Below are 19,066 nucleotides of genomic sequence, written 5' to 3' on the forward strand. Positions count from 1 at the left end.
GGATAAGATTGAGTATAAAATGCCGGGACAGTTCAAACACCCCCCAAATGACCCCTTTTTGAAAAGTAGACACCCAAAGCTATTTTCTGAGAGGCATGGTGAGTCCATGGAATATTTTATATTTTGCCACAAGTGTCTGGAAAATTATTATTTCTTTTTTTTTTTTGTTGTTTTTTTATAGAAAGTTGTCACTAAATGATATATTGCTCACACATGCCATGGGTATATGTGAAAAGACACCCCAAAATACATTCTGCTGCTTCAGGGATACCACATGTACAGGGATACCACATGTGTGAGACTTTTTGGCAGCCTAGCTGTGTACGCGACCCCGAAAACCAATCCACATCTTCAGGTTTTCTAATGGCGTAAATTGCTGATTTTTACCCCTGACTACCTGTCACAGTTTCAGAGGCCCTGAAATTTCAAGATAGCACAAACCCCCCCCCCAAATGACAGCATTTTGCAAAGTAGACACTCAAAGCTATTGGCTGAGAAGCATGGTGAGTCCATGGAATAGTTTATATTTTGCCACAAGTTTCGGGAAATTTATTATTTTTTTTTTTTTTTTTACAAAAAGTTGTCAGTAAATGATATAATGCTCACACATGCCATGGGTATATGTGAAATGACACCCCAAAATACATTCTGCTGCTTCTCCTGAGTACAGGGATACCCCATTTGTGAGACTTTTTGGCAGTATAGCCGCGTACAGGACCCGGAAAACCAATCCGCACCTTCTGGCTTTCTAAGGGCGTAAATTGTTGATCTCACTCCTTACTACCTATCACACTTTTGAAGTCCATAAAAAGCCAAGATGGCACAAAACCCCCCCAAATGGCCCCATTTTGCAAAGTAGACACTCCAATCTATTTGCTGAGAGGCACGTGAGTATTTTTCAGCTCTCATTTTTTTTTTTGGAAAATTAAGAAAAAACAGGAAAATGCATTTTTTTTCCTCTTTTTTCAATTTCTAAAACTTTGTGACAAAAAGTGAGATCTGCAAAACACTCAGCATGCCTCTCTGCAAATAGCTTAGGGTGTCTACTTTCCGAAAAGGGGTCATTTGGAGAGGGGGGGGGGGTTGTGCTGTTTTGGCATTTCATGGCCTCCGAAACTGTGATAGGTAGTCAGGAGTGAAATCAACAATTTACGCCCTTGGAAAGCCTGAAAGTGGGGGGTTGGATTTCGGGGTCCTGTACTCGGCTAGACTGCAAAAAAGTCTCACACATGGGGTATCCCTGTACTCAGGAGAAGCAGCAGAATGTATTTTGGGGTGTCATTTCACATATACCCATGGCATGTGTGAGCAATATATCATTTACTGACAACTTTGTGTAAAAAAATAAAATAAAAAATATATATATATACTGTATATATATATATATATATATATATATATATATATATATATATTTACCGGAACTTGTGGCAAAATATAAAATATTCCATGGACTCACCATGCCTCTCAGCAAATAGGTTGGGGTGTCTACTTTCCAAAATGGGGTCATTTGGGGGGTTTTGTGCTATCTTGGAATTTTAGGGCTTCCGAAACTGTGATAGGTAGTCAGGAGTGAAATCAACAATTTACGCCCTTGGAAAGCCTTAAAGTGGGGATTGGTTTTTGGGGACCTGTACTCGGCTAGACTGCAAAAAAGTCTCACACATGGGGAATCCCTGTACTCAGGAGAAGCAGCAGAATGTATTTTGGGGTGTCATTTCACATATACCCATGGCATGTGTGAGCAACATATCATTTACTGACAACTTTGTGTTAAAAAAAAAAATATATATATATATATATATATATATTTCCCGGGACTTGCGGCAAAATATAAAATATTCCATGGACTCACCATGCCTCTCAGCAAACAGCTTGGGGTGTCTACTTTCCAAAATGGGGTCCTTTGGGGGGGGGGGGGTTGTGCTATCTTGGAATTTTAGGGCCTCCGAATCTGTGACAGGTAGTGCAGAGGTGACATGCACAACTTACACCATTAGAAAACCCGAGAGTGTTGATTGGTTTTTCGCGGTCCTGTACACAGCTAGGCTCCCAAAAAGTCTCACACATGGGGCATCCCCATACTCAGGAGAAGCGGTAGAATGTATTTTGGGGTGTCATTCCACATATACCCATGTCATGTGTGAGAAATTTATCTTTTAGTGACAACGTTGTGTAAAAAAAAAAAAAAATTGTAATTTTCCCAAAACTTGTGGCAAAATATAAAATATTCCATGGACTCACCATGCCTCTCAGCATACAGCTTGGGGTGTCTACTTTCCAAAATGGGGTCATTTGGGGGGGTTTGTGGTATCTTGACTTCTCAGGGCCTCCTAAACCGTTATAGGTAGTGAGAAAATGCAATGAAAAATGAACGCCCTTCAAAATTCTGATGGTGGTGATTTGTTTTCGGGCTCCCGTACACAGCTAGGCTCCCAAAAAGTCTCACATATGTGCTATTCCTGTACTCAGGAGAAGCAGCAGAATATATTTTGGGGTGTAATTACACATATTCCCATGGCATGTGTGAGCAATATATCAATTTAATGACAACTTTGTGTAAAAAAAAAATAAAAAAAATTTTTAGTCATTTTTTAAACATCTGTGACAAAAAAAATGAAATATTCAATGAGCTCAACATGCCTCTCAGAACATTCCTTAGGATGTCTACTTTCCAAAAAGTGGTAGTTTGGGGGGGGTTTGTACTGTCCTGCCGTTTTAGCACTTCATGAAATGAGATAGGCAGTCAGAAATTAAAGCTGCGTAAATTTTAGTATTTACACCATAGTTTGTAGACGCTATAACTTTTACCAATAAAAGTACGCTCATTGAATTTTTTTTGTCAAAGACATGTAGCTAAATATATTTTGGCCAAAAAAAAATGACATAAATTGAGTATATTGGATATTTTTTAAAAGACAAAGTTGAAAATGTCATTTTTTTGCAAAATTTTCACTCTTTTTTTATTAATATCGCAAAAAATAAAAAGCACAGAGGTGATCAAATACCATAAAAAGAAATATCTGTTTGTAGGAAAAAAAGGACGTAAATTTCGTTTGGGTACCACATTGCATGACCGCACAATTGTCAGTTAAAGTCACGAAGTGCCAAGTTGAAAAAAGGGGTCTGGTCAGGAAGGGGGTAAAATCTTCCGGGGCTTAAGTGGTTAAACATCTCTCCCTCACAGTATACATTACAGAGGTGAGGATAAGGATTGAAACTTCCAGAAAACATGAATACATTAGTGACCCTAATTTGGGTCAATGTATTTGACAGGAAATAGACAACAAATCCTAGATAAGGTATTAGAATGAGTAATCAATGTGTCAACATCCAAGTCCTTTACTTATGTTCCAACAGTGTAACAGAAATATGTTAAGTTCTGACAAGCTAAGTAGGAAGACCTAGGAGAGTTCAAGGGAGGTTGGGAAGGTAGAAGAGAAAGATTAGGCATGTAGGGAGATACTGATTGACTCCTAGTGCTGCCCCTTTCTCCCAGAGTATTGTACAAGTGATAACGACGGTAATATAAGCCAGATTCATATCCTTACCAAATGTTTTCAGAAATACATTGAATAACTTCAGTTCTGTTAGAAATAATTATGAGATTTTGTATAAAATGTGTTGACGTCCTTTTCCATTTTATTAATTTTCAGCTTCAACCTTTCGGGAGGGAAAATGTCTTTGTACAGCCTCTGTTATTCCACTGGAGAAATGATGGAACTTGTGGCATATCAAGAAAAATATTCTGCTCGTCTTAGTTATGTAAACTTTGTGCTAGCCCTGGTGACCTGCGTCATAGGACTGATTGGCAATGCCATCGTCATCTTTTTCAACATATTTGTAATGAAGAAACATAAATCTAAAATCTGGTTCTTGAACCTGGCCATCACTGATTTTGCCTCTCTTCTCTTATTGCCTCTGCACATCTTCACTATGTTACAGGGCCACTGGCCCTATGGAAAGCACATCTGTCAGATGTTTCTCTTTGTTATTTGTGTTAATATGTATGCTAGCATCTTCATACTCATAGCCTTAAATGTCAGTCGGGTTCTGTCTGTGGCGAAGCCAATGTATTATCGGAAGTTTATCTCTCAAAGTGTTTTGCGATGGATTTGCATATTGATATGGATAATAACTATATTGATCAGTCTTCCAGTTTTCTTTTTTAGTGGTGAGTTTAAAATAGGAGACAATAGCTATTGCAGTTTTAATTCTGTTAAAGATGATGACAATGGAACCTTTATTCCTATATATAATTTAACTGAACCTATAAGCTTAGAAAAAACGATTTCCCTAGAAGTGCAAAAAAAGTTCCACAATTTTTTCAAGGAATGTACACCTGAAGAATGTTGTGGGGATGAGAGCACACTAGCTACTTGGAATGACATAATATTTTCAACACAATGTTTTAGTATTCCGTTCTTGGTGATTGGCTATTTCTTTCCGTTCTGTGTTATAATATTTTCCAATATAACCATAGCTATACAGGCCCGAAAGTCTCAGACTGTGAACACCCATCGGCTCTATCAAATAGTCATCACCATCATTATAGTGTACTTTGTCAGTTGGACACCGCTCATTCTAAGTGAAATCATTTTTTTGACTGCTGTTAGAAATATGAATTTCATAGTCATGTTTAAACTCATGACCTTTTTGCCACTCCTGATTACCATTGCCTATACCAGCTGCTCCTTGAACCCCATAATGTATTTTCTGGTTGGCCGACAGGCAAGGGCCAGCCTTGCAGATTTCTTAAGTAGCATAAGCATTAAAAACAACTAAATGCACTTTTAAAGGGCAAGTCTAAAATTAACATATAATTCTAGATGGAAGAATCATCCAATGTTTGAGCAAGACCCCTTGTAAACTGAACAGCAGGTGGATGGATAGATCTCATTGCAAGAGACTGTGAGAGATATAAGAACTTTTTTGTTGGTTCAACCAATTTACATTTGCTTAATGCTGAATTCCATGCACAATATCCATATGAAATGTAAATCCACTTTGTGTGTACCAAATGCCCTTACGAGCCCGGATATTACCTTTTAAAAGTAGCAGTGATATCTTCATTGTGCTGTACATATTCTTTTCAGAGAGCGGAGCTTTTGGTGAGATCTAGCAGGTCCCCCCAGTAGGGGCTGCCTGCAGAAAACTGCATGCGGCATACACAAGTCAAGCCAAGTCAAGATACAAGAGGACCACCCTGCACAAGGAGAGAGAGAGAGAGAGCACAAGTGGCCAATCCTTATTACAGGAAAATCCCGGAGGAAACTTGCAGGAGTTGTTTCATGCTCGATAATGGAAAAAATACACAAAGGACTCCATTAACCTGGATTACATTTTACAAATTAAATATTACCTTGTGCTATAAAAGAAGGAAGAGATGTTTTAGATTAAACCTTCTTTAGTTTAACCGAGTATGAAAATTGTCTAAATAAAACTGTTTTTCTTCACTGTCTTGAGTCCTGCTGATATATTATATTGTTATCTCAATTACTGAGTTTTAATGTTAAAGAATCTCATTCGCCAGATTATTCATTTCAACAAAAATCTTCCCATAAGATCACAGTGTATATGCATTTAACATATTTTGAAATGTAGAAGCCTCCTTTGTGTAGACATCCAAAACATCTGGGAGTGCCGCTGGGTGCCGCCATCTTGGATGTGATGTCTGTCCCTGCAGACTCAGAGCTGCCACTCAGATGACACACTAAAGTATATCCTTCAGCTTTTCATCTCGTTATAAGTATCATTCTAATTGTAGTAAAAAAAAAAATGTTATACTCTATAGTAGTTCTGTTTGCCCCTCCCCTGGCAGCTTTAAAAAAGGTTATGTAGGGAGGTGAGGGCTGGGGTTGAGCAGCTGGGCCACCATAGACAGTAATTAGGCACTTCCAGAAGAGAAGTTGGCTATGCTGTGCAAGAACGGAATGGGCTGTGCCAGGCAATTTACTCTTCCAGGAGTAGTCATACGTTATAGCATGTTCCAAGGCACATTGCTAGTGATTAACCACTTTAATGCCAGACACTTTCACCCCCTTCCTGCCCAGGCCATTTTTCAGCTTTCAGCACTGTCACACTTTGAATGACAATTGCGCAGTCATGTAACACTGTACCCAAACTCAATTTTTATCATCTTTTTTCACACAAATGGAGCTTTCTTTTGGTGGTATTTTATCACCACTGTGTTTTATTTTTTCTCTAAATAAAAAAAAAAAGCCTAAAAATTTGGGAAAAAAGCAGGTTTTTCTTTTGTTTCTGTTATAACATTTTGCAAATAAATAATCTTTCTTCATACATATAAGCCAAAATGTATTTTGCTACATTTCTTTGGTGAAAATAACCCAAATCAGTGTACATTATTTAGTCTGTGGAAAAGTTATAGAGTCCACAATCTATGGTATATACAGCGGGTAAAATAAGTATTGAACAGGTCACCATTTTTCTAGGTAAATATATTTATAAAGGTGCTATTGACATGAAATTTTCACCTCATGTAGGTAAACAACCTATGCAATCCATAAAATACAAAGAATACAAAGCGCGGCCGATCCTAGGAGGATCTCATACGACACCCACCCAGAATGGGAAAATTCCCGGGTGGGAAGCAGTTCAAAAAATCATTTTTGGTAGGAATGTAAGGTCAGCAACGGCAGCCTCCATTTCGTTCTCTGTACAGAATTCTTTCAAAGTGGACCTCTTATTCAAAAATGTAAAAAAAAAATCTATTGTACAACTACAAACCCTATGCCCGATAATGGAAAAAATATACAAAAGACACCATTAGACGGAATTACAGCTTTAAAGAGACATATTACTTTGATGTTATTATTGTAATTAATATTACAATATTACTTGGGTGGAAAAATGTTTTGGTTTAGACTTTCTTTTGCTTAACTGAATGTAAAAGTGATCTAAATAAAACCGCTCTTCTTTTCTGTCTTTAGTCCTGCTGTTATATCTCATTGTTGTCTCAGTTACTGATTATCAACTTTTAAAAAGTCCCAGTCGTCAGATTATTTAACAAAATTATTCCCATAAGATTATATGTGCATTTAACATGTTTATGCAAATTGTTTACCTGTAAAAGATTTCCTGTAGATATGTGTGTATGTAGACATCCAAAATGCCTGACACTTCCAGCAGAGTCAGAGCTGTCCCTCAAGGGGCACTCTATAGTGTTCAGTAGATAGGTTGATAAACAGTGCTAAATCAGTTCTTTCACAATCTATAGGTACACCATAGTGTATAATGTCATAATGTGATAGCTGTGGGCCAATCACAGCACACAACAGTAATTGACAACTAAAATGAATGTAACCCATTCATGACAGTTCAAAACATTGCTGTTACATTGATCATCACTGTAACAGCAAACAAAGTGTAAAAAAAATCACCATGGTAACACTGTATTACTCTGATGAAAGTATGTAAAAAATAGTGATGGGAGGAAGTAGGCAGAGTCCTCAAGCGCAGACATGCCTGGCTGATGCCCCACTCCTAGGGACAGAAAACCACATACAGCAGCGGCTGCCTGCCAAATATTCGCTCAGTTTTTACAGCATTAGTACAGGAAACTGTGCTGTACATAAAGGTATGGTTTTCAGCGGGTCTTGGACTAAATTTAAGTCCAAAAGTGGCAAGGAAGTGCTGTCCAGAGCCTCAATTAAAATGGCGTCGGCTCCGTCTCCCTCAGTTGCCTCAGAATCACCTCACAGCGCTGACACAGCAGTAAAACTATTCCCTCCTCTCCTCACATATCAAACTGAAACAGTCCGCAGTACCTCAGTTTCACAGGATGAAAAGGACATTGAGTCAGTCTCTCCCAATATATTATCACATATTGAACGTATGTTTCAAAAGGCATTAAACAGACTTCTGACCATATTACTAATAGCCTGACTAAAGAGATAAGGGAGCTGGGCACACGCATAGCTAATCTTGAAACAAGGATAGAGGATATTGAGAATTTTACACAGGACCAAAATACAGAAATTGAGAATCTTAAAGAGGAAAACTTAGTACTTAAGTCTCGTCTAGAAGATTTTGAAAACGTTGCAAGACGCTCCAATTTGCGCATAAGAGGCATTCCTGAATCCATAACTGACTTACAAGCTACAATGTTAGCCTTGTTTCAGGAATTACAACCTGCTATTCCAGTCGACCGCCTGGAAATGGACAGAGTCCATCGCGCCTTATCTCCTAAAAAATCAGAGGGTCCACCCAGAGACATGATTAAATTCCATTTTTACCAAACGAAGGAACAGCTCTTATCAACTGCTAGAGAAAAAGGATCCTTACATTTTCAGGGTCACAAATACCAAATCTTCGCGGATCTGTCTCCATAAATCACCATAAATAAAAGAAGAGCTCTTAAACCATTATTACAAATATTGCAGCAAAAACATATCCCCTACCAGTGGGGTTTTCCTTTATCGGTGCGTTTTACTTTTCAAGGTACTAAATACAAATGTCATTCATCTGAAGATTTTCAAAACACCCTTCAAGACCTTCACCCAACTGAACACCAGAACTTGCAAGGCTCAGAAAATGCTCAATGCAGATCTGCCTCTGGCTCACCACGCACTTTCTCAAAATCCTCTGGGAAACAAAATCGTCGTGATTCACATAAACATGGTCGCTTCATTTCTCCTTCTCCATCTGCTGAAGATTCCATGGACTGATGGACCAGATAATTCTTTTATCTCCTCTGCCTTATGCCAATGTGTCCCATGTTGGTCATCCAATTTCTTTTTCCTAGAAAAGACTTCAGTGTCTTTCTTTATCTTGCCAGTATAATATTTCATGGATCTAATCCCTTTTTGCTACATACTTCTAATTTGTTTTTTGAGCTAAATGTTCAAGCTCATACATGTTATAGCAAACTACACTACACTACACAAACTACAGAATTCCATTTTGTTCTACTTATTGTAGATTAATCCCTGTTGCTTGGTTCAAATCAATCTTTCCCTTTTTTATTTTTTTTCAATATGGTTATTATTCAGTTTCACTGTGCTACATCCTTTCCTATCTATAATATGTGCTAGAAGACATGGATAACTTCCTTTAGAGCTCTATAAAGTTCTTTATAGTTGATACTCATTCCTATGAAATGTATTCTTAGATTCGCAGTATCTTGCACAGCTACTACTGGCAGGAGTACTGTGATTTCTGCTCGTTATTATAGCATAAGTCACTTATACTACTGTATATTTTTTAGTGATTATTAACTTGTGGTTTTCTGTACCTTCCTAGGTTGTTCCATGCGTCCTCACTTTGTTACCCTCGGTGGCCTCTCCCTTTCGGAGACTACTGCTATTTAGCCTTTGTTGGGGGATTTCCATCTCCCATCAACGGCATACGTTCCGATTGGTTGTGCCTTAACTATTTGTTTTATATATTACCTTCTATGCTAAGCACACAATTGTCCCTTCTGTTTAGTTCTTCCCTTTTCTCTACACATTTCCTCCCCCTTCCCACATCGAGTATGAAACAATCGACAAATTCCACAATGGTATGGTATGCTAGACATCGTTTATATACAATCTTATGGCCCCCCTAAATATAATGTCCTTGAATGTTCAGGGACTAAATAACCCAAACAAACGTACTAAAGCTTTTCGCAACTTTGCATCATTAAAAGCACACATTTTGTGTCTTCAAGAGACACACTTCACCTTACAATCCACTCCCAAATATTTTAGTCCTAAATATCCTCAAATTTTCACTGCCTCTGCCTCTACAAAACAATGAGGTGTGCTAGTGGCCTTTCATCGGTCTACTCCGTTTACTCTTGTACATGAAATCAAGGACCCTGAGGGCAGGTATCTGATTCTCATGGGATACCTTATTGACTCCGCTATCACTATAGTGTCATATTATGCTCCCAACAAAAATCCTATTCCATTTCTTTTGCATCTTTTTTAGGTTGTGGATTCTCATAGAATGGGTGCAGTTATGATTTGTGGTGATTCAAATCAAGTTATTTTCCCATTTCTGGATAAATCCCCTATATCTTCCTCGAGAAGCCCTAATAAACTCTCATTCTCACAACCGCTTGCAAAACATAATATGGTAGATTCTTAGAGAGAGGTGAATCCAAAAAAGCGTAGATAAACATATTACTCGCACCCTCATAAAACTTTCTCCCGCATTGACCATATATTTCTCACTATAGGTCTCATACCTGAAACGATTGCATCTATGGTCATACCAATCACATGGTCTGACCATAATGCAGTATGCACAGTTATTGCTTCAACTATTCCTAAAGCACATGACACTACGTGGTGCCTTAATGACTCTTTATTAAAAAATACATCTCATTGTCTGGATATTAAAAATGCTCTCTCTGAATATCTATTACATAATTCAACGCCAGATGTGTCTCCCCTTACTTTATGGGAGGCACACAAACCAGTTATTCGTGGTATTTGTTTGAGACGGGCTGCACTCTTTAGACGTGAACGTAAAACACTTAGCCAGAAATTAGAAACAAACTTTAATACATGCTACACAGTATATCAAAATAATCCTACTTCTTTTAATAAAACCAATCTTGATAAAGCTAGGCTTGAATTTGATCTGTTTCTTACAGAATCTGCAGATAAGACACTTCAGCGATCACGTCACAATTTTTTCATTAAAGCAAATAAACCAGATTCACCCATGGCCCGCATGCTCGCGTCACTCCATAAACCATTTAAACCCATACGTCTTAAAATCTCGAGAGATACATTTTCCAGCCACCCTATAAAAATTCTTAAGAAATTTAAAACACACCTAGCTACTCTATATTCATCTGAAAACAATTTGAATTTTTCTGCGGCAAATTAATTTTTGCTCAACTATCACTACCGACTCATTCTCAGATTGAATTTATGGAAAAATCAATAACACCAGATGAAGTGTCCCAAGTTATAAAATCACTAAAATTAAATAAAAGACCAGGCCCTGATGGTTTTTCGCCATTATACTACCGGGTTTTTCTGATTCCCTTTTGCCTATCCTAGCTAATGCTTTCAATACACTTCTTAATAGACAATACTTTAAACTGGAAACTTTAACAGCAATCATCTGTTTGCTCCCGAAGCCTCAAACTGATGACACGATTTGGTCGAACTATCGACCCATTTCCTTATTAAATTTAGATATTAAAATTTTAGCCAAAATTATAGCTTCCAGACTAAATAACTTCATAGGACAACTCATTCATGGGGATCAAGTAGGTTTCATACCTATTCGCCAAGCTACTGACAACATCAGACGTGCAACTCTGTTATCTCATACAGCTAAAACATGCCGCATCCCCTCTTGCTTCCTATCACTAGACATTAAAAAAGCCTTTGATACCATATCCTGGCCATATATGCAATATACTCTTAGTAAATGGGGTTTTGGCCCAAATTTTTTAAAACGGATCTCTGTACTTTATAACAAACCTAAAACATATATTAAATACGCAGGCTATAAATCAGACTTGTTTAACATAGAGAGAGGCATGCGTCAGGGGTGCCCTCTCTCCCCTCTCTTATTTGCCCTTCTCATAGAACCTCTAGCACACAGTATTAGAAGTAATCCCTCAATTTCTGGTATAGAACTAGGTGGTCACCATCATAAGTTGTGTTTGTTTGCAGATGACATTCTTCTTTTTCTATCATTTCCCCATATATCAGCTCCTAATCTCATTGCTACCCTTAATAAATTCGCTGCTATTTCAGGACTAAATATACATTTTCAAAAATCCACGGCCCTTAACATCTCATTGAGTGAATCTGAGTTAAATTTAGCGCAGAATGCGTTACTATTTTCATGGTCTTTGAAGCACATTCCATATTTGGGTATAAAATTTACTCCCAACCATTCTGATCTTTATTCAGCCAACTTTACTCCATTATTGAAAAAAGTTACTGAACTATTTACGAAATGGGCATCACTTCCATTGTCGTGGTTTGGGAAGATAAATGCAATCAAAATGGTTATTCTACCCAAATTTTTATATTTATTTAGGGTCCTGCCAATTCATATACCTGCACATTTTCTTTGAATCTTACAATGTAAAATAATTAAATTCACCTGGGGTTCAATCAAACCTAGATTGCCCGAATCCACATTGATTCTCCCCAAAACAAGGGATGGACTGGGTCTCCCCAATTTTGCCACATATTACAAATCTGCGCAATTGGCACAATTAACTAAGTATCATGCCACTACTGAAATTCCCTTATGGGTTACCATAGAATCTATCGAATTTGACCCCATCTCAATTTCCAATCTCTTATGGTTACAACCATCAGATCGAAAACATATTACTAATCCAATTACCAAGCATTCTCTCTCTTTATGGGATAGACTAAAGACTAATTATAATTTACAGTCTACACACAATCCACTACAATCTTTTCTGAGAAATCCAGCCTTTTATCCGGCTTGGGAATTCCCGAATTCATTTCGGGCATGGTCTAGGTCAGGCCTGTCAAGGCTATTTAATCTGGTCTCTAGCTCTTCTATCTTAAGTTTTCCTTTCCTTTTGAGCTCTCTCAATATGAGCGTATCTGTATCAAGAACCCACAGAACCCACACTCCAGAGGTCTAATTTCTAGCCTATATTCTCAATTGCTTAACCATCCAGACGTAGATACACCAAACTATGTCAGCAAATGGGAAACAGACTTTGGCCGTACACTTAACCAATCAGAATGGTTTGAAATCTGGTCTGTAACAAAATCTTCTTCAAATATTATCGCAATTGAATCATCATACAAGGTTCTTTCACGATGGTACTTGGTACCAGCTAGAATCGAGAAGTTCACACCAAACTATCCGGCTTTTTGTTTTAGAGGTTGTATGGAAATAGGTACACATGTTCATATATGGTGGAATTGCTCAATTGCTACAGTTTTTTGGAAAGAAATATTCTCTCTAGCATCTAAAATGTTTAAAATAGATATTACTCCAGATCTGGTGATTGCAATTTTAAATTTAAAACCTGCATGCCTGACACGAAAACAATTCAAATTATTCCTTCAGCTTCTTAATGCCGCTAAACAAACCATAGCCAAAGCTTGGAAGACTACCACTTTGAATCTTGTAGAAGTTAAACATAGGATGAATAATGCATTATTACATGCAAAAATGGAAGCCATGGATTGCGATAAATTTAGCACTTTTATAAGCATTTGGGACCCTTGGATTAAACATGGCCTATCACCGGGTTTTGAGGAACAGGTTCTGAAGGCTTGGTAGTTAAGACTTACATTTTACTTACTTTGTATTAACTTTTGTGATACAAGTTCCATTCTCTATGCCCTCTCCTTTACCCACTTTACCCTACCCACACCCTGCTGACTTCTTCCTTCCCCCCCCCTTTTTTTTTTTCATTTCCCCCACAGCCATGTTCGGAATACCTTCTCAAAATCTTAATATCTCAGAATATCATATTAATAATTCTACCTTTTCTTTTGTTCCTTCCTTTTGTGGAAACTTCACTATACAGTATAACATTTATAATACTTCTGTAACAATAACAGTATTTCTACTTCTGTTTTTGTTTTGTAACTTGCTTTGTGGCTGTTTTATAAAACTCAATAAAAGTATTGAATGAGAAAGTATGTAAAAAATAGTAAATAAAGAAACACATGTTAAAAAAAGAAAAAAAATGTTTAAAAAAATGGATTAAAAAATGATACACTTTTTTTAACCTATTGTCATCAGTTTGTATCCCAGATCCCCGCTACACTAAAAGAGCATGTGAGCCTCTATCCATGTACATACAATTGTTTAAAACAAATTAAAGAGGGCTAAACTCAAAGACACCACGAAAATCAAAGTGAAAAAATGATGCAGCAGGCTAGTCCATGTTGCTGAAATTTCATTGCAGCAACTCAAATGGTACTCAGTAGTTTGTATGGCCCCCACGTGCTTGTATGCATGCCTGACAACATCAGGGCATGCTCCTAATGAGACGATGGATGGTGTTCTGGGGTATTTCTTCCCAGATCTGGACCAGGCCATCACTTAACTCCTAAAAAGACTGAGGTGCAACCTGGCAGCGTTGGATGGACCGAAAAACATAATGTCCCAGAGGTGTTCTATTGGATTTAGGTCAAGCGAACGTGGGGGCTATTCAATGGTATCAATTCCTTCATCCTCCAGGAACTGGCTGCATACAAAGTATGCTGTTCAAAGTTGTCATCCTGATACCTAATGGCAGTCAGGGTGCCATTGTCTATCCTGTAGAGGTCTGTGCGTCCCTCCATGGATATGCCTCCCCAGACCATCACTAACCCACCACCAAACTGGTCATTCTGAACGATGTTACAGGCAGTAAAACATTCTCTACAGCTTCTCCAGAACCTTTCACGTTTGTCACATGTGCTCAGGGTTAATGTGCTCTCATCTATGAAAAGCATAGGGTGCCAGTGGTGGACCTGCCAATTCTGGTGTTCAATGGCAAATGCCAATCAAACTTCACGGTGCCAGGCAATGAGCAGTGGGCCCACTAGAGGATGTGGGGCCCTCAGGCCATCCTCATAAAGTCTGTTTCTGATTGTTTGGTCAGAGAAACTCACACCAGTGGCCTGCTGGAGGTCATTGTATAGGGCTCTGGCAGTGCTCATCCTGTTCCTCCTTGCACAAAGGAGCAGATACCGGTCCTGCTGATGGGTTAAGAACCTTCTATGGACCTGTCCAGCTCTCCTAGAGTAAATGCCTGTCTCCTGGAATCCCCTGCTTGCTCTTGAGAATGTGCTGGGAGACAAAGCAAACCTTCTGGCAATGGCACGTATTGATGTACCATCCTGCAGGAGTTGGACTGCCTGTGCAACCTCTATAGGGTCCAAGTATCGCCTCATGCTACCAGTAGTGACACTGACCCTAGCCAAATGCAAAACTAGCGAAAAACAGTCAGAAAAGACAAGTAGGGAAAAAATATTAGTGGTCTCAACCTGTAAAACCATGCCTGTTATGGAGGTTGTCTCATTGTTGCCCATCTAGTGCACCTGCTGTTTATTTCATTAACACCAAAGCACCTGAAACTGATTAACAACTCCCTCTGCTACTTAACAGATCAATATCCCAGGAGTTTAATTGACTTGATGCTATACTCTGAACAAAAAGTGTTTCCTTAATTTTTTTGAGCAGTGTATTTAGAAGGTTATAGAGGTACCATCAGCCTAAAAAATTGGGTACCGAGATAGTCCATTAACCCCTGGTTATTTCTCCCATACACCGCTACACCAGTTCTATAATGACACTGTACTGCACTGGTGACAGTATGTAAACACATTTTGTTTATTTCCTTTGTTTTCCATAAAATTGTAACAAAAATTACAACTTAATGCCTCAGACTGTCTACTTTCCAAAAAGGGGTCATTTAGTGGGTATTTGTACTTTCACTGTGTTTTAAGGGCCTCAAGAAATGAGATAGACCGTCAGTACATCAGGATTGATCAATTTTCAAAAATATATACTGTATAACATAGTTTGCAGATGCTATATTTTTCACATAATCCAATTAATATATAAATATTGGGATTTTTGTTATTGCCAAAGACATGTACCAGAATAAATTTTGTCCTAAATTTATGAAGAAATTTGATTTCATTGGATATATTTTATAACCAGAATACATTTTGGCCTAAATTTATGAAGAAATTTGATTTCATTGGATATATTTTATAACAGAAATTAGAAAATTGTTTTTTTTCCAAAAATGTTTGTTTTTCTAATTTATATAGCAAAAAATAAAAAACCCAGTGGTGATCAAATGCCACCAAAAGAAAGCTATATTTGTGTGCAAAAAATAATATAAATTTCAATTGCATACAGTGTTGCATGACCGCACAATTGCCAGTTAAATAGCACAGTGCTAAATAGCAAAAAATGCACTGGTCATAAAGGGGGGTAAATTCAAGCAACACAGGCAAAGCCGCTCAGGTGAGGCACAGATATCCAGGTGCTGGTCGGATCCGCCGTCCAGTGATCAAACTTCCAAAGAGAAAAAGTGACTGCACTCAAAGATGAATGAACTTGAAGTGTTTATTCCCAGAATAAAAAATAAAGGGTGGCAAAACCTTTCTGAGGTCTAGTGGTTAATTAACTTTCTTTGACTTCAATTACAGTATTAACCCTGTTGATGTTTATCAGCACACATCCTTTGGCACATGTCAGTTTTCTGGATGCCTCATGTTTATTTTTATGTAGGAATGTTTCACTTATCATCACTGTATAAAAATTGCAATGCGGTACAATAACAGGAAAGGTGGTGCCATCGCCACCACATTCCTGGATGTCAACAACAAACAATGTGGGTTGGTTTGTTTGGGATTTGGGTTTGCACTGGAAACTGCTTATGATGCTCACTTTGGAAGTACAATTCATTGATATCATTTAGTTGTGAATTTAGTGTGAACTTTCTTTTTTTTTATTTTTTATTCTTTATTTACATTTTTTTAACAAGAACATAGATATGGTCATAACATGTCATTAAACATCTTTTGCTCACAATATATATTACAGAGGTGAGGATAAGGGTTGAAACTTCCAGAAAACATCAATACATTAGTGAACCTAATTTGGGTCAATGTATTTAACAGGAAATAGACAACAAATCCTAGATAAGGTATTAGAATGAGTAATCAATGTGTCAACATCCTAGTCCTTTACTTATGTTCCAACAGTGTAACAGAAATATGTTAAGTTCTGACAAGCTAAGTAGGAAGACCTAGGAGAGTTCAAGGGAGTTTGGGAAGGTAGAAGAGAAAGATCAGGCATGTATGGAGATACTAATTGACTCCTAATGCTGCCCCTTGCTCCCAGAATATTGTACATTGTACATTATTGTGATTACGAGGGTGATATTAAGCCAGATTCAGATCCTTACCAAATGTTTTCAGAAATACATTGAATAACTTCAGTTCTGTTAGAAATAATTATGAGATTTTGTATAAAATGTGTTGACGCCCTTTTCCATTTTATTAATTTTCAGCTTCAATCTTTCGGGAGGGAAAATGTTTTTGTACAGCCTCTGTTATTCCACTGGAGAAATGATGGAACTTATGGCATATCAAGAAAAATATTCTGCTCGTCTTAGTTATGTAAACTTTGTGCTAGCCCTGGTGACCTGCGTCATAGGACTGATTGGCAATGCCATCGTCATCTTTTTCAACATATTTGTAATGAAGAAACATAAATCTAAAATCTGGTCCTTGAACCTGGCCATCACTGATTTTGCCTCTCTTCTCTTATTGCCTCAGCACATCTTCACTATGTTACAGGGCCACTGGCCCTATCAGAGGCGTAACTAGAACCTTCAGGGCCCTGATGCAAGAAACCATGAAGGGCCCCCCAGACCCCTGGCCGGGGCCCTTACCTTCAAGCTCAGGGCTCTTCCCACTAATCCTGGGGCTCTTTACACTCGTTGCATGGCCTTTTATTACAGTCCCGCAGCAGGATTCTTTCACAAGTTCTGCAGTGGGCCCCCTTCCTGCAATCTTGTGGGCCCACTTCCTGCAATCTTGGGGCCTCCCCACAGTGGTGCAATGCCAGGGTCCGGTCGCAAGTGTGACCTTTGCGATCCTGGAAGTTCACCCACTGGTTTGCTACCGGGCCTCCTGGAGCATGGGGCCCGGTAGCGATTGCAACCCCTGCAACCCCTGTAGTTACGCCCCTGGGCCCTATGGAAAGCACATCTGTAAGATGTTTCTCTTCGTTATTTGTGTTAATATGTATGCTAGCATCTTCATTCTCATGGCCTTAAATCTCAGTCGGGTTCTGTCTGTGGCAAAGCCAATGTATTATCGGAAGTTTATCTCGCAACGTGTTTTGCGATGGATTTGCATATTGATATGGATAATAACTATATTGATCAGTCTTCCAGTTTTCTTTTTTAGTGGTGAGTTTAAAATCGGAGACAATAGTTATTGCAGTTTTAATTTTGCTAAAGATGATGACAATCGGACATTTATTCCTACATATAATTTAACTGAACCAATAAGCTTAGAAAAAACAGTTTCCCTAGAAGTGCACAAAAAGTTCCACAATTTTTTCAAGGAATGTACACTTGAAGAATGTTGCGGGGATGAGAACACACTAGCTACTTGGAATGACATAATATTTTCAACACAATGTTTTAGTATTCCTTTCTTGGTGGTTGGCTATTTCTTTCCATTCTGTGTTATAATATTTTCCAATATAACCATAGCTTTACAGGCCCGAAAGTCTCAGACTGTGAACACCCATTGGCTCTATCAAATAGTCATCGCCATCATTATAGTGTACTTTGTCAGTTGGACGCCGCTCATTCTAGGTGAAATCATTTTTTTAACTGCTGTTAGAAATATGAATTTCATAGTCATGTTTAAAGTCATGACCTTTTTGCCATTCCTGATTACCATTGCCTATACCAGCTGCTCCTTGAACCCCATAATGTATGTGCTGGTTGGCCGTCAGGCAAGGGCCGGCCTTGCAGATTTCTTAAGTAGTATAAGCATTAAAAGCAACTAAATGTACTTTTAAAGGGCAAGTCTAAAATTAACATATAATTCTAGGTGGAAGAATCATCCATTGTTTGAACAAGACCCCTTGTAAACTGAACAGCAGGTGTATGAACAGATCTCATTGCAAGAGACTGTGAGAGATATAAGAACTTTTTTGTTGGTTCAAACAATTTACATTTGCTTAATGCTGAATTCCAAGCACAATATCCATATGAGATGTAAATCTACTTTGTGTGTACCAAATGCCCTTACGAGCCTGGATATTACCTTTTAATAGTAGCAGTGATATCTTCACTGTGCTGTACATATTCGTTTCAGAGAGCAGAGCTTTTGGTGAGATCTAGCAGGTCCCCCCAGTAGGGGCTGCCTGCAGAAAACTGCATGCGGCATACACAAGTCAAGCCAAGTCAAGATACAAGAGGACCACCCTGCACGAGGAGAGAGAGAGCACAAGTGGCCAATCCTTATTACAGGAAAATCCCAGAGGAAACTTGCAGGAGTTGTTTCATGCTCGATAATGGAAAAAATAAAAACAAAGGACTCCATTAACCTTGATTACATTT

At 38.3% G+C, this 19,066-nt stretch overlaps 1 protein-coding gene and 1 pseudogene across 2 annotated transcripts; both read left to right on the top strand.

Moving 5' to 3' along the window:
* Positions 1-3,678: 3,678 nt before the first annotated feature.
* LOC309558623 (chemerin-like receptor 2) lies at positions 3,679-4,785 on the top strand (the record flags this gene model as incomplete). Its single annotated transcript, XM_082261690.1, has 1 exon — positions 3,679-4,785. The coding sequence occupies one exon, from the start codon at positions 3,679-3,681 to the stop codon at positions 4,783-4,785; it is 1,107 nt and encodes a 368-aa protein (XP_082117816.1).
* A 12,230-nt stretch (positions 4,786-17,015) lies between these two features.
* On the top strand, positions 17,016-18,510 carry LOC309558624 (chemerin-like receptor 2; annotated as a pseudogene). Its single transcript has 2 exons — positions 17,016-17,304; positions 17,692-18,510. The product of its transcript is annotated as a chemerin-like receptor 2 (transcript).
* The last annotated feature ends 556 nt before the right edge of the window (positions 18,511-19,066 follow it).

This window comes from Pelophylax lessonae (assembly GCF_965119305.1).
Source record: "Pelophylax lessonae genome assembly, chromosome: 6".
In the NCBI taxonomy this organism is placed as follows: domain Eukaryota; kingdom Metazoa; phylum Chordata; class Amphibia; order Anura; family Ranidae; genus Pelophylax; species Pelophylax lessonae.